Source organism: Prunus avium, chromosome 8 (assembly GCF_965620075.1).
Source record: "Prunus avium chromosome 8, drPruAviu1.hap1.1, whole genome shotgun sequence".
NCBI lineage: Eukaryota > Viridiplantae > Streptophyta > Magnoliopsida > Rosales > Rosaceae > Prunus > Prunus avium.
Window position 1 is genome coordinate 30,906,175 of NC_142291.1, and position 23,902 is coordinate 30,930,076.

Here is a 23,902-nt window from a genome sequence, read left to right on the forward strand (position 1 = left end):
GATGATATGATTGTGACTGGAGATGATCATGTAGAGATACAGAGTCTTCAGAAGTATCTGGCTTCTGAGTTCGAGATGAAATCATTGGGTGACTTAAAGTATTTTCTTGGGATTGAAGTTGCTAGATCTAAACATGGTATTTTTCTATCCCAAAGAAAGTATGTTTTGGATTTACTTGCAGAAACTGGAATGTTGGATTGTAAACCGATTGATACCCCTAGTGAGCAGAATCATAAGTTGGGGATATATCCCGATCAAGTTCCAACTGATAAAGAACGTTATCAACGACTTGTGGGGAAGTTGATTTATTTGGCTCATACTCGTCCAGATATTGCGTATGCGGTAAATATAGTGAGTCAGTTTATGCACTCTCCTAGTGTAGATCATATGGGGGCTGTGACTCGTATTTTAAGGTATCTGAAAGTAACTCCTGGTAAGGGGTTAATTTTCTCCAAGTATGGCCATACAAATGTAGAAGGGTATACAGATACTGATTGGGCAAGTTCAGCCACAGATAGGCGTTCGACATCTGGGTATTTTATGTTTGTGGGTGGCAATCTTGTTACGTGGAGGAGCAAGAAACAAAAGGTGGTGTCTAGATCTAGTGCTGAGGCTGAGTATCGGGGAATGGCCCATGGTGTATCTGAGTTACTATGGTTGAGAAGATTGTTGAAAGACCTTGGTTTTGGGCCTAATAAACCCATGGAGTTATATTGTGACAATACGGCTGCAATTGCAATTGCTCATAATCCTGTACAACATGACCGTACAAAGCATGTGGAGGTTGATCGAAATTTCATTAAGGAAAAGTTGGATGCGCAGATTGTGTCCTTCCCCTTCATCCGTTCAGAGTATCAGTCAGCTGATGTTCTTACGAAAGCTGTTTCTACAAGTATCTTTCTCAACTCGCTTGACAAGTTGGGCATGCGTGACGTCTTTGCTCCAACTTGAGGGGGAGTGTTGGCGAGTCCTAGTCCTATTCTATTTGGGTTTTATTTATTTTACCTTTTGTGTAGATATTATGTAATTAGGATTCCACTTATTTCCTAATTAAACCCTACTAGGGTTTGTAACCTGTATTATAAATACCTCCTTTCGGAGAATGAAATATATCTGAAAAATATTCTACCATATTGTTTGACTAGAAGGTGGTTCATCATTCTCAGATTTAACAGCTCTAATTGAAGAGTTGAGATCCCTTTGAGCTTGAAGCTTTATAGAAAAAATACCACCATTTTGTGTTCTTTTGCTTTTAACATTGTGGGTGCCAATGATCACGAAGGAATTGTTGTTGGGGTGCCAATGATCACCTTGCCAGTATCTGATGAGCAATCTTATAATGAGAAGTTGGTGACCCAAGTGCTAAAAATTGGGGTTGGTGTGTTGAGAGTGTTAAATCCGACATTGCAAATCTTACAGGAGAATTTAAATGATATTGGATATCTCCAATTAATTCTGAGTTTGATTTGAATGCTCTAATTGAAGCATTGAGGTCCCATAATTAAGGTTGGACCACACATTCAAATGAGATTAACAATCTTTTGTGATACAATCTAGCAAGAACAGTTTCTTATGAAAGAATTATGCATTGAGCACTGATTTTTTCTACTTAATTTTCATACTTTGATTAAAAGTTTTGTTTTTTTGTTGACCCATGAGACATTCATTCAGCATATTCGATTATTAAGGTCGGTGGATTAAATAAATTATTATGATCGTTCCTATGTAGATAGAATCAAACTAATATCTTAAAAGAATACTAAAATAAACCTGTAATGTGAACACATGATGTAAGAGACTACGCATGCAAAGAGATAGCAAAGTCATTTTTGGCTTGCCTTAAAGAAGCATTTTTTAAAAAGAAACAAGCCCTTCCCTCCCCTCCCAAGTCTCTATATCTTATATTTCATCAGCATCATTATTGTAGTGACTGTCTACCAGAGTTCCCATGGAAACAAAATCCCAAGAGCAGCTTCACATTTTCTTCTTTCCATATATGGCTCAAGGCCATAGCATACCCCTCATAGACATGGCCAAAATATTTGCTTCCCATGGTGTAAAATCCACCCTAATAACCACCCCTCTTCATGCACCACTTTTCTCAAAAGCAATCCAAAGCAGCAAAGAATTGGGGTTTGAAATTGAACTTATTGTCATCAGATTCCCAACTGAAGAAGTTGGGTTGCCTCCGGGATGTGAAAGCGCTAGCTTGGCTACAACCAATGAGATGAAGCAAAAGTTCTTCAAAGCTACCACCCTTCTTGAACCACAGCTTGAGCAGATTTTGGACCAACAGTGCCCTCACTGCCTTGTTGCAGACGCTTTCTTTCCTTGGACCACAGATGTTGCCGCCAAGTTTGGTATTCCAAGGCTCATATTTCATGGCATTGGTTTTTTCCCTTTGTGTGCTTCACTTAGTGTGATATTGTATGAGCCTCACTTGAAGGTTTCATCTGATTCAGAAGTATTTACTATTCCTAATTTCCCAGTTGAGATCAAGCTGACCGGAAGCCAAATACCGGCTTTTCTTAAGAAAAAGGTTGAAACAGAATTCACCAAGTTGTTTGAAGCATGCAAAGCCTGTGAGGAAAGGAGCTATGGGGTTATTGTTAACAGCTTCTATGAACTTGAATCAGTTTATGCAGATCATTATAGGAAGGTGTTTGGGAGGAAGGCATGGCATATAGGCCCGGTTTCGTTATGTAACAAGGCAGCATTAGATAAAGCAGAGATGAGGGGAATGGAAGCCTCCTTTGATGAACATGAGTGCTTGAATTGGCTTAATTCTAAGAAACCCAATTCAGTTGTTTACATATGCTTTGGAAGCATGACCAATTTCACTGATCCTCAGCTCTTTGAAATTGCATTGGGGCTTGAGGCAAGTGGGAGGGAATTCATTTGGGTTGTGAAGAAAGAAAAGAAAGAAAAGGAAGAGTGGTTGCCTGAAGGGTTTGAAAAGAGAATGGAAGGTAAGGGACTAATTATAAGAGGTTGGGCTCCACAAGTGCTGATTCTTGAGCATGAAGCAATTGGAAGCTTTGTGACTCACTGTGGGTGGAACTCTATCCTTGAAGGAGTTTCCTCTGGAGTGCCAATGATCACATGGCCCGTGTCCGCCGAACAATTTTACAATGAGAAGTTGTTGACTGAGATACTGAGAATTGGGGTTGCTGTTGGTGTTCAACAGTGGGCTACATTTGTAGATGTGAAGCAGGAAGCCAGTGTGAAGAGAGAGGCCATAGAGAAGGCTGTGACTGAAATCATGGTTGGTGATGAAGCAGAGGAAATCAGAAGCAGAGCCAAGGCGCTTCGAGAGATGGCAAGGAGGGCTGTTGAAGAAGGTGGTTCATCTTTCTCAGATTTAACTGCACTTATTGAAGAGTTGAAGTCCCTTAGAGCTTGAAGCTTTAGCCAAACAACTAACGTTTTGTGTCTGTATGTGTGTTTTTGTTTTTTGTTTTTTATCATTGAGAAGGAAAACAGAATTGTGAGTATAATATGTTAATAGAATCCTAATGCAAAACTGGAGGCATCTATGTATTGGGAAGAAGATACAAGCCTTGGCCCTTTAAGATTCAGTTAAATAAATTATGTATGTACAAAAATAAAATAAATACAAACCTCCTTGTTTTGAAGGGTACAAGGAGAGGAGATTAGATTATCACTACTCTTCTTCATTAGGAGCCAAATAAGAGAGAGAACAAAACCAAAAAGTATACATTTTCAAAGGCTAGGTTCAGAACTGACAGATTAATCTATTGTAAATCATTGACTACACAAACTGGACACATTTTTTTTAAAGCCCTCTGTGCCTTTCCTCCCAAGTCCCAAAGTACTATAATATACCAAGTGTATCTCCTATCTCTTTCAGTCAAGCCTTATCAGTTCAATCTCTTCTCCAATCATAACCATCAGTTCAATCACTTGTTGGAATTTTATGAAGTAAGGGTGAGAGAAAAGAGAATTCAAGAAGGAATTCTAGGGTATTTACAAGGACATTAGAGGGTTTGAGTAAGGGTGAGAGAAAAGAAAGTTAGGGTTCTTGTGAGAGCTAAAGGGGTTCTAGATTGTAACCAAAGTCATTTTTACATATACTAGTGAATTTCTTGGGTGGATCCCCAAGATGACGTAGACACGAGGCCAAACTCCTATAAATCTTTGTGTTCTTGTGTGTTTGTTTTATTCTCTTCGTGGTGTGTGCGCTTTATTCTCAAAGGAGTTTGTATGTGTACTTTATTCTCAAGGGGTTTGTGTGTGTGTCGTTGTATAGTTCATCAACGACAAAGTCTTGGAGTGTTTCCACACAACACTCTTGGCTAATTCTCACCACCTTGAGTTAATTAGCTAGATAGCTAACTTATTAGTCTTATTAGTTTAGGTTGCTAGCTTCTAGCTTAATTACAATGAGTAGGTTTAATGCCTATTTATAGATTATTGAACCCACTAGATAGGTCGGTTGTATAGCAAACCGACTTCAACATGTAATTCTAGCCGGAGTATATTGTGGCTCTTGTCTAGAATTTTCTACTATTTTCATTTATGTTTGTGGGGTCATCTTCTAGTTTGTGAGACTATTGTATAATTAATCATAAAATTTTGAGTTCTTACATCATCACTAATATTTTTCACCATTGTTGTCCTCGTTAGCACACTACCTCTATTAGCATTCTACAATGCATTATCTAACAAATAAAATAGTCATTTTCTCAATGTAACCGTGTGTCGTTTGTGTGAGCAGAGAGATAAACACAAAAAATAAAGGGTAAATTACTCAAATGGTCCTCAAATTTGTACTCGATTTACATTTTGGTCCCTAAACTAAATTATTCATTCAAATGGTCCACCAACTCTTTATTAATCGTCGCTTTGGTCCTACCATTACATTCTAGATCATCATGAACATCATGATTTTGAGGCAATAATTTTTCTGATGATTTTTTCTTATCTCTAACATCATAATGGGATTGAGTAGCATGGAGAAGGCGATGGGGATGGGGAGGAGAGGGGAAGAAATGAGGGAGGTGAGAATGATAAGGTTCAACTGACTTGGGCACAATGAATATCATTATTACCACCACAAGTTTATTCATTGCTGTAAGGCCCAAGCTTCAGTGATCACAGTTTGCTGGAGCAAGGTGAGAACAAATTTATTTTATAACTTAAACTTCTTTGGATGGGTTGCTTTCATAAAGTAGCTTTTGGGCATATAGAGTTAATACAAACTATAATATATTTTTTTTGGTCGAAAATACAAACTATAATTGTTTTGTAAATTCTGAGGATATTTGTGAACAACCATTTAGTCCAAATTCAACTTTTGGGGGTGAAAGGTCTACATTTGTTTGTGGTTGGACCAACTTGGAATTGCAGTCCTGCATAGAGAACTTTTTCGCTCTTTAACACCGTCATGTGTTGTTAGCAATTCATCAATATTGTCATACGAATTTCAACACATGAATTAGTAACACCAAATGGCGGCGTTATTTTAACGCTAAAAAGAATTCATCTGGACGATCATTTGAATTTTTTTTTGTTAATATAACAATAACTTTCTTTTTATCAAAGCCAATCACATCAAATATGTCACATGAGCTAAAAAATTCATGAATATTTACAGGTTTACAATACTGATTTCTTATTGCGTCTAAAGGGCATAGGATTATTATTCTTTTCCTCAGCTTTTGTTTTTTTTGTTTTTTTAATATTATACAGCCCTTTTACATTTGCCTCTGAACCGTGACACTTTATTTCTTTAGAAACAGCTCGTGGTTTATACAGCCCTATATAATACACATAAGCCAAAATATATATCCCCATGTCATCATAGTTGTGTGTGTGAGAAATCCCCCTCCCCTATAGTTTAGCTCCCAAAAAAAAGTATATATTCCAATTAGGACTGAGGAGGGGCAATCCTATGGAGCCCCAATTCTTGAATCAAGGCATTCAAATCCTTGTAAGATGATCCACCTTCCTCCACGCTCTTTCTTGCCATTTCCCCAAGCGCCTTGGCTCTGCTTCTCATTTCCTCTGCATCTTTACCAACCATAACCTCTGTCACAGCCTTCTCTATATTTTCCTTCTTCACTCTATCCCCTCCAAACCTAGCCCATTTTTTAGCACCCTCAACCACTCTAACCCCAATTCCAAGAATTTCAGTCACCAATTTTTCGTTGTAAAACTGATCGGCGAACGCAGGCCACGTGGCCATTGGCACACCGGCAGTCACTGCTTCCATGGTGGAGTTCCATCCACAATGAGTCACAAAGCCTCCTGTTGCTTGGTGCTCAAGAATTGGCACCTGTGGAGCCCATCCTCTTATAACAAGTCCTCTGCCTTCAACTCTGTCCTCAAACCCTTCAGGCAACCAGTCTTCTTTATTTTCTTGATCACTCTTTTCTTTTTTCACTACCCAAATGAATTGCTGCCCTGAAGCCTCAAGACCCAATGCAATCTCAAGGAGCTGAGCATCATCAAACTTCACCAAACTTCCAAAGCTCACATAAATTACTGAATTGGGTTCCTTAGAACTTAGCCACTTCAAGCATTCATGTTCATCTAAGGACGCTTTGGGTCCTCTGTTTGCCTTATCTTCAATCTCCTTATTGCATAGAAAAGTAGGTCCAATATGCCAAGCCTTGATTCCCAAAAAGTTCCTGTAATGGTCAGCATAAGCTGGTTCAAGCTCATAGAAGCTGTTAACAAGAACCCCATGGCTCCTCCACTCAGATTCTGCAGCTGCTTTGCCAAAACTTCTCAATTCAGATTCTTGTTTCATGAAATCTGGTATTTGGTTTCCTGCAAGCTTGTGCTCATGTGGTAAGTTAGGAATGACAAGAGGTTCAGAATCAGACACTATGGAAAGGTCCATTTTCATCAAATGGTGTGAAACACATAAAGAGATGAAATTTGTGCCATGGAAAACAAGCCTTGGGATTCCAAATTTAGCAGCAACATCAGTTGCCCATGGGAAAAATATGTCAGCCACAAGGCAATTTGGTTGGTGTTCTTTGAGAAGCTGCTCAAGTTGTTGATCAAGCAAAGTTGTGGCCTTCAAGAATTTTTGGAGCTCTTCCTGTGTTTCAACCATGTGGTCACTCTCACACCCTTCTGGCAACCCAACCTCCACAGCTGGGAATTTGAGAGCAAGAACTCCGATTTCGAAACCCGAAAGTTTGCTTCTTTCAATTGCTTTGGAGAAGAGGGACAAATTATGAGGAGTAGAAATTATGGTTGTTTTGATGCCTTTGGAAGCAAATAGTTTGGCTATGTCTATGGTTGGTATCATGTGGCCATGACTCATATGGGGAAAGAAGAAAATGTGAGGCTGGATGGTTTTTTGATCCATTTTAAGTTGCAAGAGATTTGTGATTATGGAGAAGATGGTGAAGCTGAGAAGTAATGAAACTGCTAATCATTCAAGGCTTGACTGAAAGAACTGGTTGATAGAGTTGGTATATAACAGTACATTACTTGGGAAGCAAGTCTCATGGAGCTTAAAAAATTGTGTTTGGCTTGTTATTTCCATGGGATACAATTAGTTTAATCAGTCAACTATGAACAAAATCTTTGAATTTTAGTGCGATAAGGTATCAATTTTTTAAACGAAGGTTTGGGGAACAAGACATTGACTTACTTAATATCTAATTTTGGCACCTAGGGGAGAAATCGTATTTTGACTAACGAAACCTGCACTTGATTCCGACGTGCTAGTTTATGACAATAATTTTGTAGGAAAATGCTGAAAAGTACCCAAACTTAGGACATGTTAAAGGGAATTATTATTATTTAGGAAAATGCTAGGGATACCAACTTGGGATACCAACTTATGTACCAACTCTCTAATAGAGCGTGGGACTCATTGTATTGGTGAGCTCTACCTCTATTAGAGAGTTGGTACACAAGTTGATATCCCAAGTTGGTCTCCCTAGCATGACCCTATTATTTAAGCCTCAACCGTACCTCTTGTCATTGACTCTGCACTTGTTGAAACAGCTAAGGGAATTCTCCCCTCCCCCAATCCTCGAGCCTAACCATGTATCTAAGGGAATTATTATTATTTAAATTCTAAGGAGACTTAGTTGTCCCAAATTTGTTTTTGGAGGTTTTAACCTTTCAAACATTGTCAATTTAAATTTCCTGACTCCGCCACGATTTTTCATTAATATATCATGTGTTTGCCTACGGGTAATATACTAATGATAAAAGCATGTGATTGGTTGAAAACTTGCCAAGTTTTGAAAATCAGATGAAACACATCATAACGCATGTGATTGGTTGAAAACTTGCCAAGTGTTGAAAATCAGATGAAACACATCATAACTCCAAGCTATACATATAGCTCCATCATAGTTAATGATATCCACTAGAACTGTTAGGTCTTAGAGTTCAAGTCTTCAAGACAACCATGGGAACCAAAAACCATCAGCTTCATATTGCTCTCTTCCCTTTCATGGCTCAAGGCCACATTATCCCAGTCATAGACATGGCCAAACTATTTGTTTCCAGAGGTCTCAAAGCAACAATAATCACCACCGCTCTAGATGCACCCTTCATCCACAAGAAAATTGAAAATTCAACTTCCCCAGTTCACATTTTCACAATCGAAGTGCCTACTTTAGAGGTTGGATTGCCAGAAAATTGCCAGAGCTTGCATTTGGCAACTTCGCCTGAAATGCAAATAAAGTTTTTCAAAGCTACAGGCTTGCTTGAGCCTCAGCTTGAGCAGTTCTTGCAGCAAAATAGACCCAATTGCCTTGTGGCTGACATGTTCTTTCCTTGGGCTACAGATGTGGCTTCTAAGTTTGGAATTCCAAGGCTCATATTCCATGGAACCAGTGGTTTCTCCTTATGTGCTACACTATGTATGTTTTTGTATAATCCTAGCTTACAGGTGTCATCTGATTCAGAAACCTTTTTTATTCCTAATTTACCAGATGAGATTGAGCTGACAAGAAAGAAGCTGCCTGATTTTATTAGAGATGGAGTTGAAAATGACTTTTCAAGATTGTATGATGAAGGTAAGAAAGCTGAGGAGAGGAGCTATGGGGTTCTTGTTAACAGCTTTTATGAGCTTGAACCTGCGTATGCTGATCATTACACAAATGTTCTGGGGATCAAGGCTTGGCATATAGGCCCACTTTGGATACGCAATGAGGGGGCAAAAGAAGATAAAGTCTCTATTGATGAACAACATGAGTGCATAAAGTGGCTTGATTCAAAGAAACCCAACTCAGTTGTTTATGTATGTTTTGGAAGCTTGTCCAATTTTGTTGATGCCCAGCTGCTTGAGATTGCAAAGGCTCTTGAATCTTCAGGGCAGCAATTCATTTGGGTTGTCAAGAAACAGAACAATGATCAAGAAAACCAACAAGACTGGTTGCCTGAAGGATTTGAAAAGAGAATTGAAGGGAAGGGGCTGATTATAAGAGGGTGGGCTCCCCAAGTGAAGATTCTCTCACATGAAGCAGTTGGGGGATTTGTGACACATTGTGGGTGGAACTCAACACTTGAAGCAGTGTGTGCTGGTGTGCCTATGGCCACATGGCCTGTGTTTGCAGAGCAGTTTTACAATGAGAAGCTGATCACACAAGTGCTTAGGATTGGGGTTGGTGTTGGAGCCAAAGAGTGGAGTAGAGTGGCAGTGGAGAGTGTGAAGAGTGATGCCATAGAGAAGGCTGTGACAAGGATCATGGTGGGTGAGGAAGCAGAGGAAATGAGGAACAGAGCCAGGGGTTACGCAGAGATGGCAAGGAGGGCTGTTGAAGTAGGGGGATCATCTCACGCAAATTTGAATGCTTTGATTGAAGAGTTAAGGTCTCATGACATTGCTCATGAGTAAAGATATGATAGACTTGGTTTGAGTTGTTCCTTTCTAGGTTTGTAGTTTTTCTTTTGTTTATTGTTCGCTTGCCTATTTCGCTTTTAATGAAATCAGATTTCGAAAAAAGGAAAAAGAGTAAAGATATCATAGAGGAACAATTTAAATGTAGCAAATTAGCAATTGTGTGTGTCTTAAATTCTTTACAGTCAAGTGTTTGGAATCAAACTTATACATATAATTGGTTTGTTATTGGCAAGTATGAAGTAAATTATGTGATCAGAGAAATGAACGTTGTGACAGAAAGGTCGTATGGCAAGTTTTAGTCTTTCCAAGTTTGTTGTGAAACAGATCCTTTGCATCCTGTGTGTGGTCTTGGACGAGAATATCAGGAAATCAAGCGGCGGACCATTTAGCGTCGCTGGCACTATCGAGGAGGAGCTCGGAGACCCGGGAAACCAGACCACCCACCTCACTAGTGCATGTTCTTAATAAAGATGTGCTCCCCTGCCCACCCTGGAATTCATAATTTGTTTGGCTTATTTGGGGGCGTTTTGACTTTCCTTATGGGATTGTCGCACCGTGTTTTCCTACTGTTACGTTTTTCACCAGTTGCTTTTCTGGGTTTATTTGATTGTTCGTGCGTGTTTGTAAGTGCTCACACTGAGAGCTGCTTTTCTCCTTTCTGCTTTATTGTATTGTGTTTACTTTCTCGTTGTATGATCTCTCTTTGTGGAATGAAAAGTGCAAGTTTCTGACCAAAAAGTCTGTTGTGAAACTTGAGCAGCTGTGGTGTCTTTGGCCCATTGCTGCATCATTTGGTCATATAAGTTTGGGCCCCAGGCTGAAACTTTCTGACTATACAACCATCTTTAATCTGACTTTCCTGCCTTGAAATGTGGCCTACTTCACTAACGTGACAAAAACTAGTGCAATATCATATTATTTGGCTCAAATAACTCTATAATCATATAACTCAGTGGACCAACCAAATAATGGGAAGACAATCGAAAACTGTATTTTTTTAATTGATAGGGACGATAGCATACTGAACTCACACACACTATATGGATGCTAGGATTGAAACCCATGACCTTTCATGTAAGGAGTATTTGCTCCAAACCACTACACTATAATCTTAGAACAAGAAAATCCTGCAAGGGTGTGAGAGTGCTCGCATGGTTGAAACACAGGAAGAGCTCCAAAAATTCTTGAAGGCCACAACTTTGCTTGATCAACAACTTGAGCAGCTCCTCAAAGATCACCAACCCAATTGCCTTGTGGCTGACATATTTTTCCCATGGGCAACTGATGTTGCTGCTAAATTTGGAATCCCAAGGCTTGTTTTCCATGGCACAAATTTCATCTCTTTATGTGTTTCACACCATTTGATGAAAATAGACCTTTCCATAGTGTCTGATTCTGAACCTCTTGTCATTCCCAACTTACCACATGAGCACAAGCTTGCAGGAAACCAAATACCAGATTTCATGAAACAAGAATCTGAGTTGAGAAGTTTTGGCAAAGCAGCTGCAGAATCTGAGTGGAAGAGCCATGGGGTTCTTGTCAACAGCTTCTATGAGCTTGAACCAGCTTATGCTGACCATTACAGGAACTTTTTGGGGATCAAGGCTTGGCATATTGGACCTCCTTTTCTATGCAATAAGGAGATTGAAGATAAGGCAAAAAGAGGACCCAAAGCCTCCTTAGATGAACATGAATTTTTGAAGTGGCTAAGTTCTAAGGAACCCAATTCAGTAATTTATGTGAGCTTTGGAAGTGTGGTGAAGTTTGATGATGCTCAGCTCCTTGAGATTGCATTGGGTCTTGAGGCTCCAGGGCAGCAATTCATTTGGGTAGTGAAAAAAGAAAAGAGTGATCAAGAAAATAAAGAAGACTGGTTGCCTGAAGGGTTTGAGGACAGAGTTGAAGGTAGATGACTTGTTATAAGAGGATGGGCTCCACAGGTGCCAATTCTTGAGCACCAAGCAACAGGAGGCTTTGTGACTCATTGTGGATGGAACTCAACCATGGAAGCAGTGACTGCGACCGTGCCAATGGCCATGTGGCCTGCGTTTGCTGATCACTTTTAGAAGGAAACATTGGTGGCTGAAATACTTGGGATTGGGGTTAGAGTGGTTGAGGGTGCTACAAAATGGGCTAGGTTTGGAGGGGATAGAGTGAAGAAGGGAGATATAGAAAAGGCTGTGACAGAGGTTATGGTGGGTGAAGAGGCAGAGGAAATGAGAAGCAGAGCCAAGGTGCTTGGGGAAATGGCAAGAAAGAGTGGAGGAAGGTGGATCATCTTACAAGGATTTGAATGCCTTGATTCAAGAATTGGGAATCCATAGCATTGCCCCTCCTCAGTCCTAATTGGAATATATACTCTCTCTTTTAGTACAAGAGCGATAGTCTAAACTATAGTGGAAGGGAATTTCTCATACACATAGCTATATGAGTGATAGTCTAAACTATAGGTGAGCGATAGTATAAACCATGAGCTGTTTCTAAAGAAATAAAATGTCACAGTTCAGACGCAAATGTAAAAGGGCTGTATAATATTTAAAAACAAAAACAAAAAACAAAAGCTGAGGAAAAGAACAATAATCCAATGCCCTTTAGACGTAATAAGAAATCAATATTGTAAACCCACCTGTAAATATTTATAAATTTTTTAGCTCATGTGACATATTTGATGTGATTGGCTTTGATAAAAAGAAAGTTATTGTTATATTAACAAAAAATAAATTCAAATGATTGTTGAGGTGAATTCCTTTTAGCGTTACGATAACGCCGTCATTTGGTGTTACTAATTCTTGTGTTGAAATTCATATGATAATATTGATGAATTGCTAACAACACATAACGGTGTTAAAGAGCGAAAAATTTCTCTATGTAGGACTGCAATACCAAATTGGTCCAACCACAAACAAATGTGGAACTTTCACCCCCAAAAGTTGAATTTGAAACCTCTTCTATAAAGTAAAGAGAAGTATCACTAGACTAAATGGTTGTTAACAAATATCCTCAGAATTTAAAAAACAATTATAGTTTGTATTCACTCTATTCGGCCAAAAGCTGCTTTATGAAAGCAACCCATCCAAAGAAGTTTAAGTTATAAAATAAATTTTGTTCTCACCTTGCTCCAGCAAACTGTGAACACTGAAGCTTGGGCCTTACAGCAATGAATAAACTTGTGGTGGTAATAATGATATTCATTGTGCCCAAGTCAGTTGAACCTTATCATTCTCACCTCCCTCATTTCTTCCCCTCTCCTCCCCATCCCCATCGCCTTCTCCATGCTACTCAATCCCATTATGATGTTAGAGATGAGAAAAAATCATCAGAAAAATTATTGCCTCAAAATCATGATGTTCATGATGATATAGATTTAGGGAAGCACTTATTTCATTTTTTAAGACAGCTTCCTCCGAGAGCATGATTTTGGCTGCAGGCTTAGTGGTATGGAATCCAACAAGCCGTCCAACAAGCCTGAAAATCTATGTATACTTCTAAGTTGATTCATTTCCATAAATATGAATGGTATCATGTTCTTGAACAAAATTTATGGAAATCAAACTTGATCATGTATTATGCACTGATGCTATAACTTATGTTTCGTGATAGAATATTAACCCTATAATCCTATATGAGCAAACTAACTTGTATGCAATTTGGTGTATTTTATTTTTTGTGTCTCTCTCCTCACACAAACGACACACGGTTACATTGATTTAATCACTATTTTATTTGTTAGATGATGCGTTGTAAAATGCCAATGGAGGTAGTATGCTAACGAGGACAACAATGGTGAAAAATATTAGTGATTGTTGAGAGTGTTTGTCCCACATTGAAATGTTAAGGGACCTAACCTGGGTTTATAAGGAGTTTGGCTACTCCCTCCATTGCCAATTGGTTTTGGGGTGGAACCTCAACTTCTTTCATGGTATCAGAGCAAGGCTTCATGTGTTGGGCCCAACGGCCACACGTGCTCCCAAATCACCCAATATGTGTTGTCCACGTGTTAGGCTTGAAATTTCGCAACACGTGCGGGGGCGTGTTGAGAGTGTTTGTCCTACATTGAAATGTTAAGGGACCTAACCTGGGTTTATAAGGAGTTTGGCTACTCCCTCCATTGCCAATTGGTTTTGGGGTGGAACCTCAACTTCTTTCAGTGATGATGTAAGAACTCAAAATTTTATGATTAATTATACAATAGTCTCACAAACTAGAGGTAGTTTACTAGTGTCAGATGCTCCCTAAAAGCATTTGACACTAGTAAACTCGTACTTATTTAGTTTAAAAGATATACATGTTTGGAGAAAATTTGAAAGACAAAAACCATTGTCATTATTGAAGATGATCAGAAATATATTATACTTACTAGGTTTAATTAGTACTTAGTTAGGAGTAGTGCTATGGAGCCCCAATTCTTGAATCAAGGCATTCAAATCCTTGTAAGATGATCCATCTTCCTCCACTCTTTCTCGCCAATTCCCCAAGCCTCTTGGCTCTGCTTCTCATTTCCTCTGCTTTCTCCCCCACCATAATCTGTGTCACTACCTTCTCTATGTTTCTCTTCCCCACTTTTTCCCCTCCAAATATTTCCCATTTTTGAACACCTACCCCAACCCCAATCCCAAGTATTTGAATCACCAACTTTTCATTATAAAACTGATCAGAAAAAGCTGGCCAAGTGGCCATTGGCACCCCAGCAGACACTGCTTCAATCACTGAGTTCCATCCACAATGAGTCACAAAGCCTCCAACTCCTTGGTGTTCAAGAATTGGCACCTGTGGAGCCCACCCTCTTAGAACAAGTCCTCTGCCTTCAACTCTCTTTTCAAACCCTTCAGGCAACCAGTCCTCTTTTTTTACTTCATCACTCTTTTCTTTCTTGACAACCCAAATGAACTGCTGCCCAGAAGCCTCAAGACCCAGTGCAATTTCAAGGAGCTGAGCATCACCAAATTTGATCACACTTCCAAAGCTCACATAAACTACTGAATTGGGTGTCTTGGAATTTAGCCACTTCAAACATTCATGTTCATCTAGGGAGGCATAAGTGTCCTTATTGCATAAAAATGTGGGACCAATATGCCAAGCCTTGATTCCCAAGAACTTCCTATAATGGTCAGCATAGGCTGGCTCAAGCTCATAGAAGCTGTTGACAACAACCCCATAACTCCTCCTCTCTGTTTCTGCAGTCCATTCTAAAAAATTTCTCAACTCGGTTTCTTGTTTGAGGTAATTTGGTATCTGGGTTCTTGCAAGCTTGATCTCATCTGGTAAATCAGGAATTACTAGAGGCTCAGAATCAGACTTCAATAATGTTGAAGAGTCCATCTTGATCAAATGCTGTGAAATACATAAAGAGAAAAAATTTATTCCGTGGAAAACAAGCCTTGGAATTCCAAATTTGGCAGCAAGATCAGTTGTCCATGGAAAGCAATTATCAGCCACAAGGCAGTTGGGTTGGTGTTCTTCAAGAAGCTTTTCAAGTTGTTGATCAAGTAAGGAGGTGGCCTTCATGAACTTTTGGAGCTCTTCCAGTGTTTCAACCAAGTGACCACACTCACAGCCTTCTGGCAATCCAACCTTTACAGAAGGGAATTTGAGAAGAAGAACTCCGATCTCAAAACCCGAATCCTTGCTTCTTTCAATTGTTTTGGAGAAGAAGGCAACGTTTTGAGGAGTAGAAATTATGGTTGTTTTGATGCCTCTTGAAGCAAATAGTTTGGCCATGGCTATGGTTGGTATCATGTGGCCAGGTGCCATAAAAGGGAAGAAAAAAATGTGAGATTGCTTGGCTTTGGTAACCATATTATCCCTTTAACTCTCAGAAGAACCCAGTTTTCTTTTCTCTCATCTCATCTTTACTCAAACCCTTTGATGCCCTTGTAAACACCCAAGAATTCCTTCTTGAATTCTCTTTTCTCACACCCTTACTCACTTCAAAAAATTCCAACAAGGATTGAACTAATGGCTATGATTGGAGAAGAGATTGAATTGATAAGGGTTGACTAAGAGCTAGGAGATACACTTGGTATATTAGGCCATCTCCAACCCATGAGGCCAAACTCAAAAAATCCCAAATTATTGCCCAAAATCTCTCCCAACCCAAGCAAACGAAGGGGCCAAAATTTGGGAAAATCCAAACTTTGACCCAAATAGCTATCCAAGTATTGCCTAAACCTTAAAAAAATTAGTGGAGCCCACTTGCTGTATCAGCCGTCCATGTGCAAGCTTTCCTTCGCTGGGGCCCGCCAACAGCCCATGTGGAAGATACTGCCTTTGGCTTGTAGTGATGTTATTTGTTTATATTCTAATATTAACTTAGATCAACGATATATATTAAATCTAAACTATTTTAACGGTAAAAAAAAAAGATCCAACGGTTGAAATTTAAATCCAAAGATCAACATAAAATTTTAACTTAATCTAAATCAGATCCAACATCAAAACTCACCCCAAACTCTATAAATACCCACTCATTTCTCAAATAATCTACCAAAAACATTATATTTGTAGAATTTCAATTTTTTAAGGTCAAATTGTTCAAAAAATTAAATTATGAAGTTATTTAAAAAGGTTAAATGAAGAAAAGTTATCCATTAAAAAAAAAATTTGACTTAAACAATTCTTAAACAATTTAATAAAATTGCGGACTTAAAATTTGAGTACGAAGGGTTGAGAGAAAAAACGATTTGAGTCCGGGCAAAACCCAAATAGTTACTTTTTGAAGGAGGAAATTTTTTTAGTTTAGCCCCAAATGAGTTGGAGAAGGCCTTATAGGGCATGTTTGGTAGGCCTCACTGGACTGGACTGGCTTAATTAATACTTAAAACCCATGTTTGGTAAAAAGAGGGACTAACTTAAATGAGACTATATAGTCCAACAGTACCAAAAATGCCTCACTCGCTCGTCCAATCTAACGAGCCTGAAACATGGCTCGCAAAATAGCGACCTCGCTAAACAAAACAAGCGAGTCCGAGCCCTAGAACGCCTTTCTCTCTCTCGCTCTCGTTTCCTTCAACATCGACTCTACTCTTCTTCAAAGTTGTACTCAGGCAAGTTTTTTTTTCTCTCCCTTTACATACCTCTCTTATTCCTTCATGGGTATTGTTAATTTGGATGATTTTTTATACGATTTTTCTGTTCCATCTCCAAAGCAATGGCGAAGAACATGAACAAGAAGAAAGATAAACGATTCCGCTTCAATGGACATCACTGAAGAGCCCGTTTCAGATTTGCCTCAAGATATCAAGTCCTGTTATTCTAATTTCATCAATTTCTATGATTATAGCTTTCTTCGAATCCCCCTCTCTCTCTCTCTCTCTTACCTTTGCTTTTGGAGAATTTTGATTTTGATTTTTCTTTTTTTACATTGGTTGTGCAGCAATGGACACCTCAGAGTCGGGGGCTCACAACCGAAGTGGTGGTGCTTCCAGTTTGTAAGTATCAAGTATTACCAAGCAGTCACTTTTTTTATAAGATTATTAGGTTTTTCTATTAGTGGAGTGATAATCAAGACCACAAATTTAAATTCTTAAACCTTAAAGACACATTTCTACATGATTTTCTTCGACAGATTAATTTGTGGTCTTGATTTGTGTGTTAATTGGGTATTATAGCTATTGCTAAAAGATTATGGGTGAGGTTTCTTTCTGGGTGCAACAGGGTCTTTAATTTTTGTGGATGTTTACTAGTCCTCTTTTGTGAAAATATAGGTTGTTTACTTTATAAATGGTGCAGAGTTTCAAATATAACCGAAATCGATTCCATTCATAATTAAGCTTGGAATGTATTTTTTTTTTATTCACTAGGTAGATGTGTTAGATGGATTGGTATTACATGACAAACCTTGCAAATCCTCACTTTGAGGAAGGGGAGGGTAAGGATTAATGTGTCTCTTTTTCTTAAGGACTAGACTAGGGTGGCTAACGATGAATGAAGAAATTCTACCTTTTCCCATTAACCTATATGTTGTTTGTTCAATTTACCCATTAAATGCTTCTGTGATTGAAGAAATAGATTTGCCTATCCTGGTTTCATTTCATTTCCAGCTGCTTTGTTAATTGCATATGTATCATGTAATTAATTATTCCTTTTGCTGCAAAGTTCTATTTGATGAGACTTGAGATGTTATATGCGTACTTGCAGGCTTGAGAAATTTTCCCATGTTTCGAGGTCAAAACAACTTGTGTAGGCAACCATGCATAATTTCAGAGTTGAAGTTGATGGTGTCTTTTGAGCCAATGGATTTTTCTAGATATCAGAAGTGCAATGGAAAATTAACGAATTGATCTAGACAAAGAGTCAAACATTTTTTCTGTTGGATGCTGGAAGTGCCTCATATAATTATTGACTAAGTTGCAAGATGTGGTGTCATCAAATGCAGAGAAGAGAGACCTCAAGTGATGCACATCGACCATTTTCTGTGGTGCTTTTTTGTCTCAAGAAGGGTGGTCTAATTTTGCCTTGTTTGCTTTTGGTTTGTAATATGTTTCTCATTGGCTGTTCTTGGCTTTTTTTCTTTCTTTCCTTATGTATCTCCTAGAACTTGGCTTTTGCCTTGTGGAATTGTGGATGTTTATTTGTATGTATTAATGGTGGATTTGTGTGTGGTGAATTGAATTTCTAATTTCGAGTCCTGTGGATGGCTTTTGCATATATATGAAGAATTCTTTGTTATTGATACATTAATTGAATTCTTTGAGTTTGCATATACTCAATTATTATATATAAATTTTGTGAAAAAGAAATGAACATATCAATTTGATAACTATAAAGTATGTTCATAGTTTTAAGATCTTAAATTACATTTAATTATCTTAAAATTATTATTATTATTATTTTTTTTTTTTTTTTTTTTTTTTTTTATAGTCCGACTCACCACCAAACATAGGTCTTCACTATTTTTACAATCCAGCTTCTTAGTCCGACGCAGCACCAAACGTAGGTCAGGACTTAATCCAGCTTAGTCCAATCCGAGCTAATCCGAGACAGTCCCAGGATTTAGTCCAGTCCATGACAGTCCGCCGTACCAAACGACCCCATAGTACTTTGGGACTTGGGAGGAAAGGCACACAGGACTTTAAAGTCATTTCTATAGATTAATCTGTCAATTTCTGAACCTAACCTTTGAAAATGTATACTTTTTGGTTTTGTTCTCTCTCTTATTTGGCTCCTAATGAAGAAGAGTAGTGATCATCTAATCTCTCTCCTTGTACCCTTCAAAACAAGGAGGTTTGTATTTATTTTCTTTTTGTACATACATAATTTATTGGATTAACTACATAAAAGTACCCAAACTTTAGGGGTTGTTTCAAATTAGTACCCAATTTTTAAAACTTTTCACGGGCATACATGACCTTTCGTAAAACATACAAATTAGTCACTCCGTTAGTGGAGGCGTTCAATGATGACGTGGCTGCTTTGATGTGGCTTTTTTTGCTGAGGTGGATACCATGTGGATTAAAAAATAAATAAAAAATTCTTGACAATTGTTCACCCGTTTTGATTTGTCTCCTGTGACGGTAGGGTAAAATTCCCCATTGTCTTGAAAACCATTGACTGGTCAACAAGTCAACTTTCTTTAGTGTGCGAGCGTGCCACTGCTAGCAATGAAAATCCTAGCAGATTTCTTTAAAAATAAATAACTTGCGCCCCAAGTTACTAATTTTTGAACAAGCGATTGTGAATTTGGGTGAGGAATATCTCCCAAGTAAGTTCTTTTCCTGCCTCAGACTGGTGAGGACTTCACAATTTTTCACAGTACAAAACTGGTAGTTCTTGCCAGAATAAATGATAACAGAGTGAACCGCTTTCAGGCAGAACTCCCTTTCACAAAGCTCAAAAGGGAAAAACTGACTACAAAAAGACAAAAAGAGGGTTGTGCTTCCATTTCTGTCTAGGTAGATGCTTCTGATCTGGGCTGGACTAGGTATGCATGTGCTGGACTGGACTTTCAACAACTTCAACTGCTAGGCTCCAGCTGCAAATCGATACCAAAGCTTGAGTTTGGCAGAGCTTTAATCTATTTCAAGCCCTGGAAGGCTTTTGGACGGGCAGAACTGGGACTTCTTCAATCTAAAAAGGGGGCATAAGTGGCTGGACTTAAGCTGGAGCTGTACTGTGGTACCTGTCAGGGCTCTTCATAAATTTGTTGAGGTTTTCGTATTTGTGAAAACTCAAACTCTACTTGCCTTGGCTTTGCTGAACCAAATTTGTAACGAGAGAAATCTCGTTTTAATTGATTTTCTTCTAAGTCTAAAAACTGGAAGCTTTGACTTGTAGCTGGCTTCTCTTCTTAGCTAGCTTTTGGTTGCTTCAATTTGCTTGAAGGTTCTTTGAGATCAAGTGATCATTTTGAGTGTTTGTCTTTTGACTAATTTTTAGTTATGTTGATTGAATGTTTTTGCTCTGTTCACTCTCTCTTGTATTTATAAGAAATGCTTTTGGGAGCGAGAGTTTTAATAATAATGGGCGGCAAACAATCTCAAAAGATCTTTTAGTTTTTAAAAGAAAAAGATAGGGAATTCTATCCATTTTCTGGCAGTTAGGCCATCAATGATCATTTCCTGAGACAGTCACTTCCCTGTATTTTGATGGGGCGCCATACCTCATTTTTCCAATCTAACTGCTTTTCAAACTGTGATGATGAGTGTGATTTTCCATTTCAGCAACCCCCTGTTTCCTGCTTATCTCTCTTTTTAGAAAACACAATCTGCGTATCCTTTGAGAATAGTGCCTGCCGAAATTTTCTATATATATATATATATATATAAGGATTTTGATCTTTCTCTGCTTGTAAAAGATTGGAGAAATTTTCTGCAAGTGTGTATTCATAAATTCCTGTAACTTCTCTTTGTGACTTTAGTTGAAATTTTTGACTTTTCAAAGTCAGGTAAGTCACGTGGGTGTGTTTCTCCCCTGGGCTTCTCTTTTCTTTCTTTTAATTTAAAACCTGCCAAGCCCATCTTTGGTTTTCAAGCTCAATTTGGGTTCCTTTTGAGGCCCAAGTTTTTTCTCGATTTTGACTGCTTCCAGGCCTCCAATGTTTGGGCCGAGTGTATCGCTTTGGCCTGTTTATTTGTTAACGGGTTGGGCGCGTCGATGGGTTGAGTGCGTCAATTTTAGGTCCAAACAGGTGGCTTGAAAAAATGATGTGGGCTTTTGACTTTGGATTGGGCGCGCCAAATTTAGGCCCAAACAATAATAATAATGGAATGGATAACCACCCTACTTTCTTAACTAAAGTTGGTTTTAATATACTTCAAACCCTATAACTATATCCTAATCGGAAGCAAAATACAAAACCAACATAATTTCAAATCCCTTAAACTTAAAACATGGATTTAACTTAGCAAACAATGATATTTGGCCTAAAAAGTCTATACGTCACGGCAAGTGAATTCCAAACATGCGCGGATTGAATTTAATTGTTTCTAAATTTACACATTTCAAGTTGCTCCTTGATCATTTCGACTAACTATTCTAGGTCACACATAGAAGAGATAACAATCATAAATTCCTCATATTTCAGATTGTGATTGCCATTCATTTAATTGACCTTCTATTCATATGGTGACGATTTCTTGTAAATGAATGTCCCCAAATGGGTCAAATGTCCATTTGTCACTTTCACCTCAAATTTTGAGACTAACATACATGGGATGGGAGCTGCACAAAATACAAAGATGCTAGACACATTAAAACTTCAAATTGAAAACAAACGTAAGCTTGTAGCGCAAAGTAATTGCAATTTGCAACATTCCAATCCCGCCTAAATATCTCAATCCCAGGCCATACCCTTTCTGCCAAAATTTACATCCACTATCCATTTATGTCCAATTTCCCGCAAACTGTCTCTTTCTTTCTTCCTTTTATCCCTCATGTGGGATCTTGACTCACATTTTTGTATTTACCCTCTCTCCCCTCCAAGAAGGAAACAAATTTACCAAAGAATATGCTTACAATTAGACCAACAATGGTTTCATATATTGTTTATTTGGAGAAATGATTGTATTATACTGGAATACACACGTTAGTGTTTATTTTAACATCGGGATGATTTATACCATATGGCCATACTCAAGTATCATACTATAATTACTCGTTTACGTAATTCATAAGGCCTCGTATAGAATCTTGAATTAAATTGGATAAATTTTGAATTAGACGGGATTTACGTTAACAATAATGCTATTTGTACCACATTGCTAACCACCGAAATTGTTAACAAGAATTATGTCAATCCACCAAGATATTTTAGTAGTCCAATTTAACCCACGGGTGCTTTCACTAAAATATCTTGGTGATTTTCTTGTGTTCTTGTTAACAATTTCATCACCCAACTAATTGTCTCGGGCCTTCGCCTTGTTAATGGGCCGGCCTCAAGCAAAGAACTTCTATATTCTACCCCTGAAATATTAAGTGCCCCCTTGACCCTCTCTTTTTTCCAAAGTACCCCCTCCAACCTCCCTTTTATGACAAGACGCCACCTCCTCAAGACCTGAACTGTACACATTTGGCATTTGTGTCCCACTCAATCCCTCCGTGATTTCTCTGTCGCTCTCTCTAACTTTCAGGTAATTGAAATCATGAAAGAGAAGACAGAGAGAGAGAGCTCAAGAAGATGAAAAACAGAAAATAAAAAGTAGCCAAAAATCCCTTTGTCGTAAACTCAATCACAACCTCATCACCTCTCTCTCTTTCTCTCTCTCTCTCTCTAGAAATGAAGACCAACACCACAACAACCAACACAAACACAAAGCTCATCCTCCTCCACCCCTCATCAATCCACAAATCCAGCACAAATGGAGGAAGCCCTCACCGGCTATGGCTGCTCTTCTTCTTCACCTTCTTCACCCTCGCATTCACTCTCACTCTCATAAACACCAGCATCCCACAAACCCTCCCCAACTCCTCCCTCACGCCCACCTCCACAATCCCACTCCCGCCGCCCATCCTCGACGCTCTTCTTCACTACGCCATTTCGTCGAACACCTCGTCTACACCCCACATGTCCGCGCCAGAGCTCACCACCATATCCTCCACCCTCACCCGCCTCTGCGCACCCACCTGCAATTTCCTCATTTTTGGGCTCACCCACGAGTCCCTCCTCTACCTCGCCCTCAATCTCAACGGCCGCACCGTCTTCCTCGACGAGAGCGAGTTCTTGGTCTCCAGGTTCGAACAGTCCCATCCCCACCACACCCCCGAAGCATACGACGTGTCGTACACGACCCAGGTCAAGGACCATAAACAATTGCTCTCGACGACCAGAAGCCAAGTCAAAAACGAGTGCCGGCCGGTCCAGAATCTGCTGTTCTCGGACTGCAAGATTGGGATCAACGACTTGCCGAACCACATATACCAGGTCCCTTGGGATGTGATTTTGGTCGACGGGCCACGTGGGTACTCGCCGGCGGCGCCGGGGCGGATGTCGGCGATCTACACCGCCGGAGTTTTGGCTCGGAGCAAAAGGGGCGGCAGAGCCACGACCCATGTGTTTGTCCACGATTTAAACAGAGAGGTTGAGAGGGTTTTTAGCGACGAGTTTCTTTGCCGGGAAAACTTGGTGGAGGCTGTGGATAGTTTGGGGCATTTTGTTGTGGAGAAAATGGAAGATCATAATAGCTTTAAATTTTGCAGAAATCCAACATCATCGCCATCGTCAAAGGGGGATGAAGATGATTAATTGAGATTGGTTTTGTAAATTATATTATTTTATGTTAATTAATACATAAGTTTTTCTTCTTCATTTTCTTTGCAGCTTTTTAGTGTTCAGTTTGGTGCTTGGTCTTATCTGGTTTTTTTGGAAAAGCATAGAAATTTTGGATTTTCCCATGTAACCGCTCCAAATCAAATTATTAATTCCCCCACTAAGAAGGATAAACGCTATTAATTAGTTTGTTTTTTAGTCAAAAGTGTCAATTAGCTAAGGTGACACTGACGTTTCACTACTTTAACCTCCACTAATCCCACCATCCCCAAGAAAATTCGAATTCAAAAATTTTCCAGCATTCCATTTTCTCGAGAACCAAACAAGACGAAAAGAATATGCTGTAGAAAAAGAAA

The 23,902-nt window shown here is 39.0% G+C and overlaps 3 protein-coding genes, 1 long non-coding RNA gene and 3 pseudogenes across 4 annotated transcripts; 5 read left to right on the top strand and 2 right to left on the bottom strand.

Moving 5' to 3' along the window:
• The first annotated feature begins 1,935 nt into the window (after positions 1-1,935).
• Positions 1,936-3,649, top strand: LOC110765143 (UDP-glucose flavonoid 3-O-glucosyltransferase 7 pseudogene; annotated as a pseudogene).
• A 1,919-nt stretch (positions 3,650-5,568) lies between these two features.
• LOC110765162 (UDP-glucose flavonoid 3-O-glucosyltransferase 7-like) lies at positions 5,569-7,407 on the bottom strand. The gene has a single exon (XM_021968236.2). It carries the CDS (start codon positions 7,343-7,345, stop codon positions 5,891-5,893), a length of 1,455 nt encoding a protein of 484 aa, XP_021823928.2. The 5' UTR covers positions 7,346-7,407; the 3' UTR covers positions 5,569-5,890.
• A 956-nt stretch (positions 7,408-8,363) lies between these two features.
• LOC110765163 (UDP-glucose flavonoid 3-O-glucosyltransferase 7-like) lies at positions 8,364-10,570 on the top strand. The gene is made up of 2 exons (XM_088244983.1): positions 8,364-9,875; positions 10,169-10,570. The coding sequence occupies exon 1, from the start codon at positions 8,405-8,407 to the stop codon at positions 9,836-9,838; it is 1,434 nt and encodes a 477-aa protein (XP_088101109.1). The 5' UTR covers positions 8,364-8,404; the 3' UTR covers positions 9,839-9,875; positions 10,169-10,570.
• A 400-nt stretch (positions 10,571-10,970) lies between these two features.
• Positions 10,971-12,274, top strand: LOC110765135 (UDP-glucose flavonoid 3-O-glucosyltransferase 7 pseudogene; annotated as a pseudogene).
• A 1,869-nt stretch (positions 12,275-14,143) lies between these two features.
• Positions 14,144-15,959, bottom strand: LOC110765164 (UDP-glucose flavonoid 3-O-glucosyltransferase 7 pseudogene; annotated as a pseudogene).
• A 767-nt stretch (positions 15,960-16,726) lies between these two features.
• On the top strand, positions 16,727-18,461 carry LOC148292531 (uncharacterized). Its single transcript, XR_015826178.1, has 4 exons — positions 16,727-16,887; positions 16,990-17,084; positions 17,217-17,271; positions 17,981-18,461. It is a non-coding gene; the product is annotated as an uncharacterized LOC148292531 (long non-coding RNA).
• A 3,869-nt stretch (positions 18,462-22,330) lies between these two features.
• On the top strand, positions 22,331-23,585 carry LOC110765174 (protein IRX15-LIKE). The gene has a single exon (XM_021968246.2). The coding sequence runs from the start codon at positions 22,557-22,559 to the stop codon at positions 23,520-23,522; it is 966 nt and encodes a 321-aa protein (XP_021823938.1). The 5' UTR covers positions 22,331-22,556; the 3' UTR covers positions 23,523-23,585.
• The last annotated feature ends 317 nt before the right edge of the window (positions 23,586-23,902 follow it).

Excerpts from the sequence above, each read along its gene's own strand:
- LOC110765162 (XM_021968236.2), bottom strand. The coding sequence starts at position 7,345 with ATGGATCAAAAAACCATCCAGCCTCACATTTTCTTCTTTCCCCATATG.
- LOC110765174 (XM_021968246.2), top strand. The coding sequence starts at position 22,557 with ATGAAGACCAACACCACAACAACCAACACAAACACAAAGCTCATCCTC.
- LOC110765163 (XM_088244983.1), top strand. The coding sequence starts at position 8,405 with ATGGGAACCAAAAACCATCAGCTTCATATTGCTCTCTTCCCTTTCATG.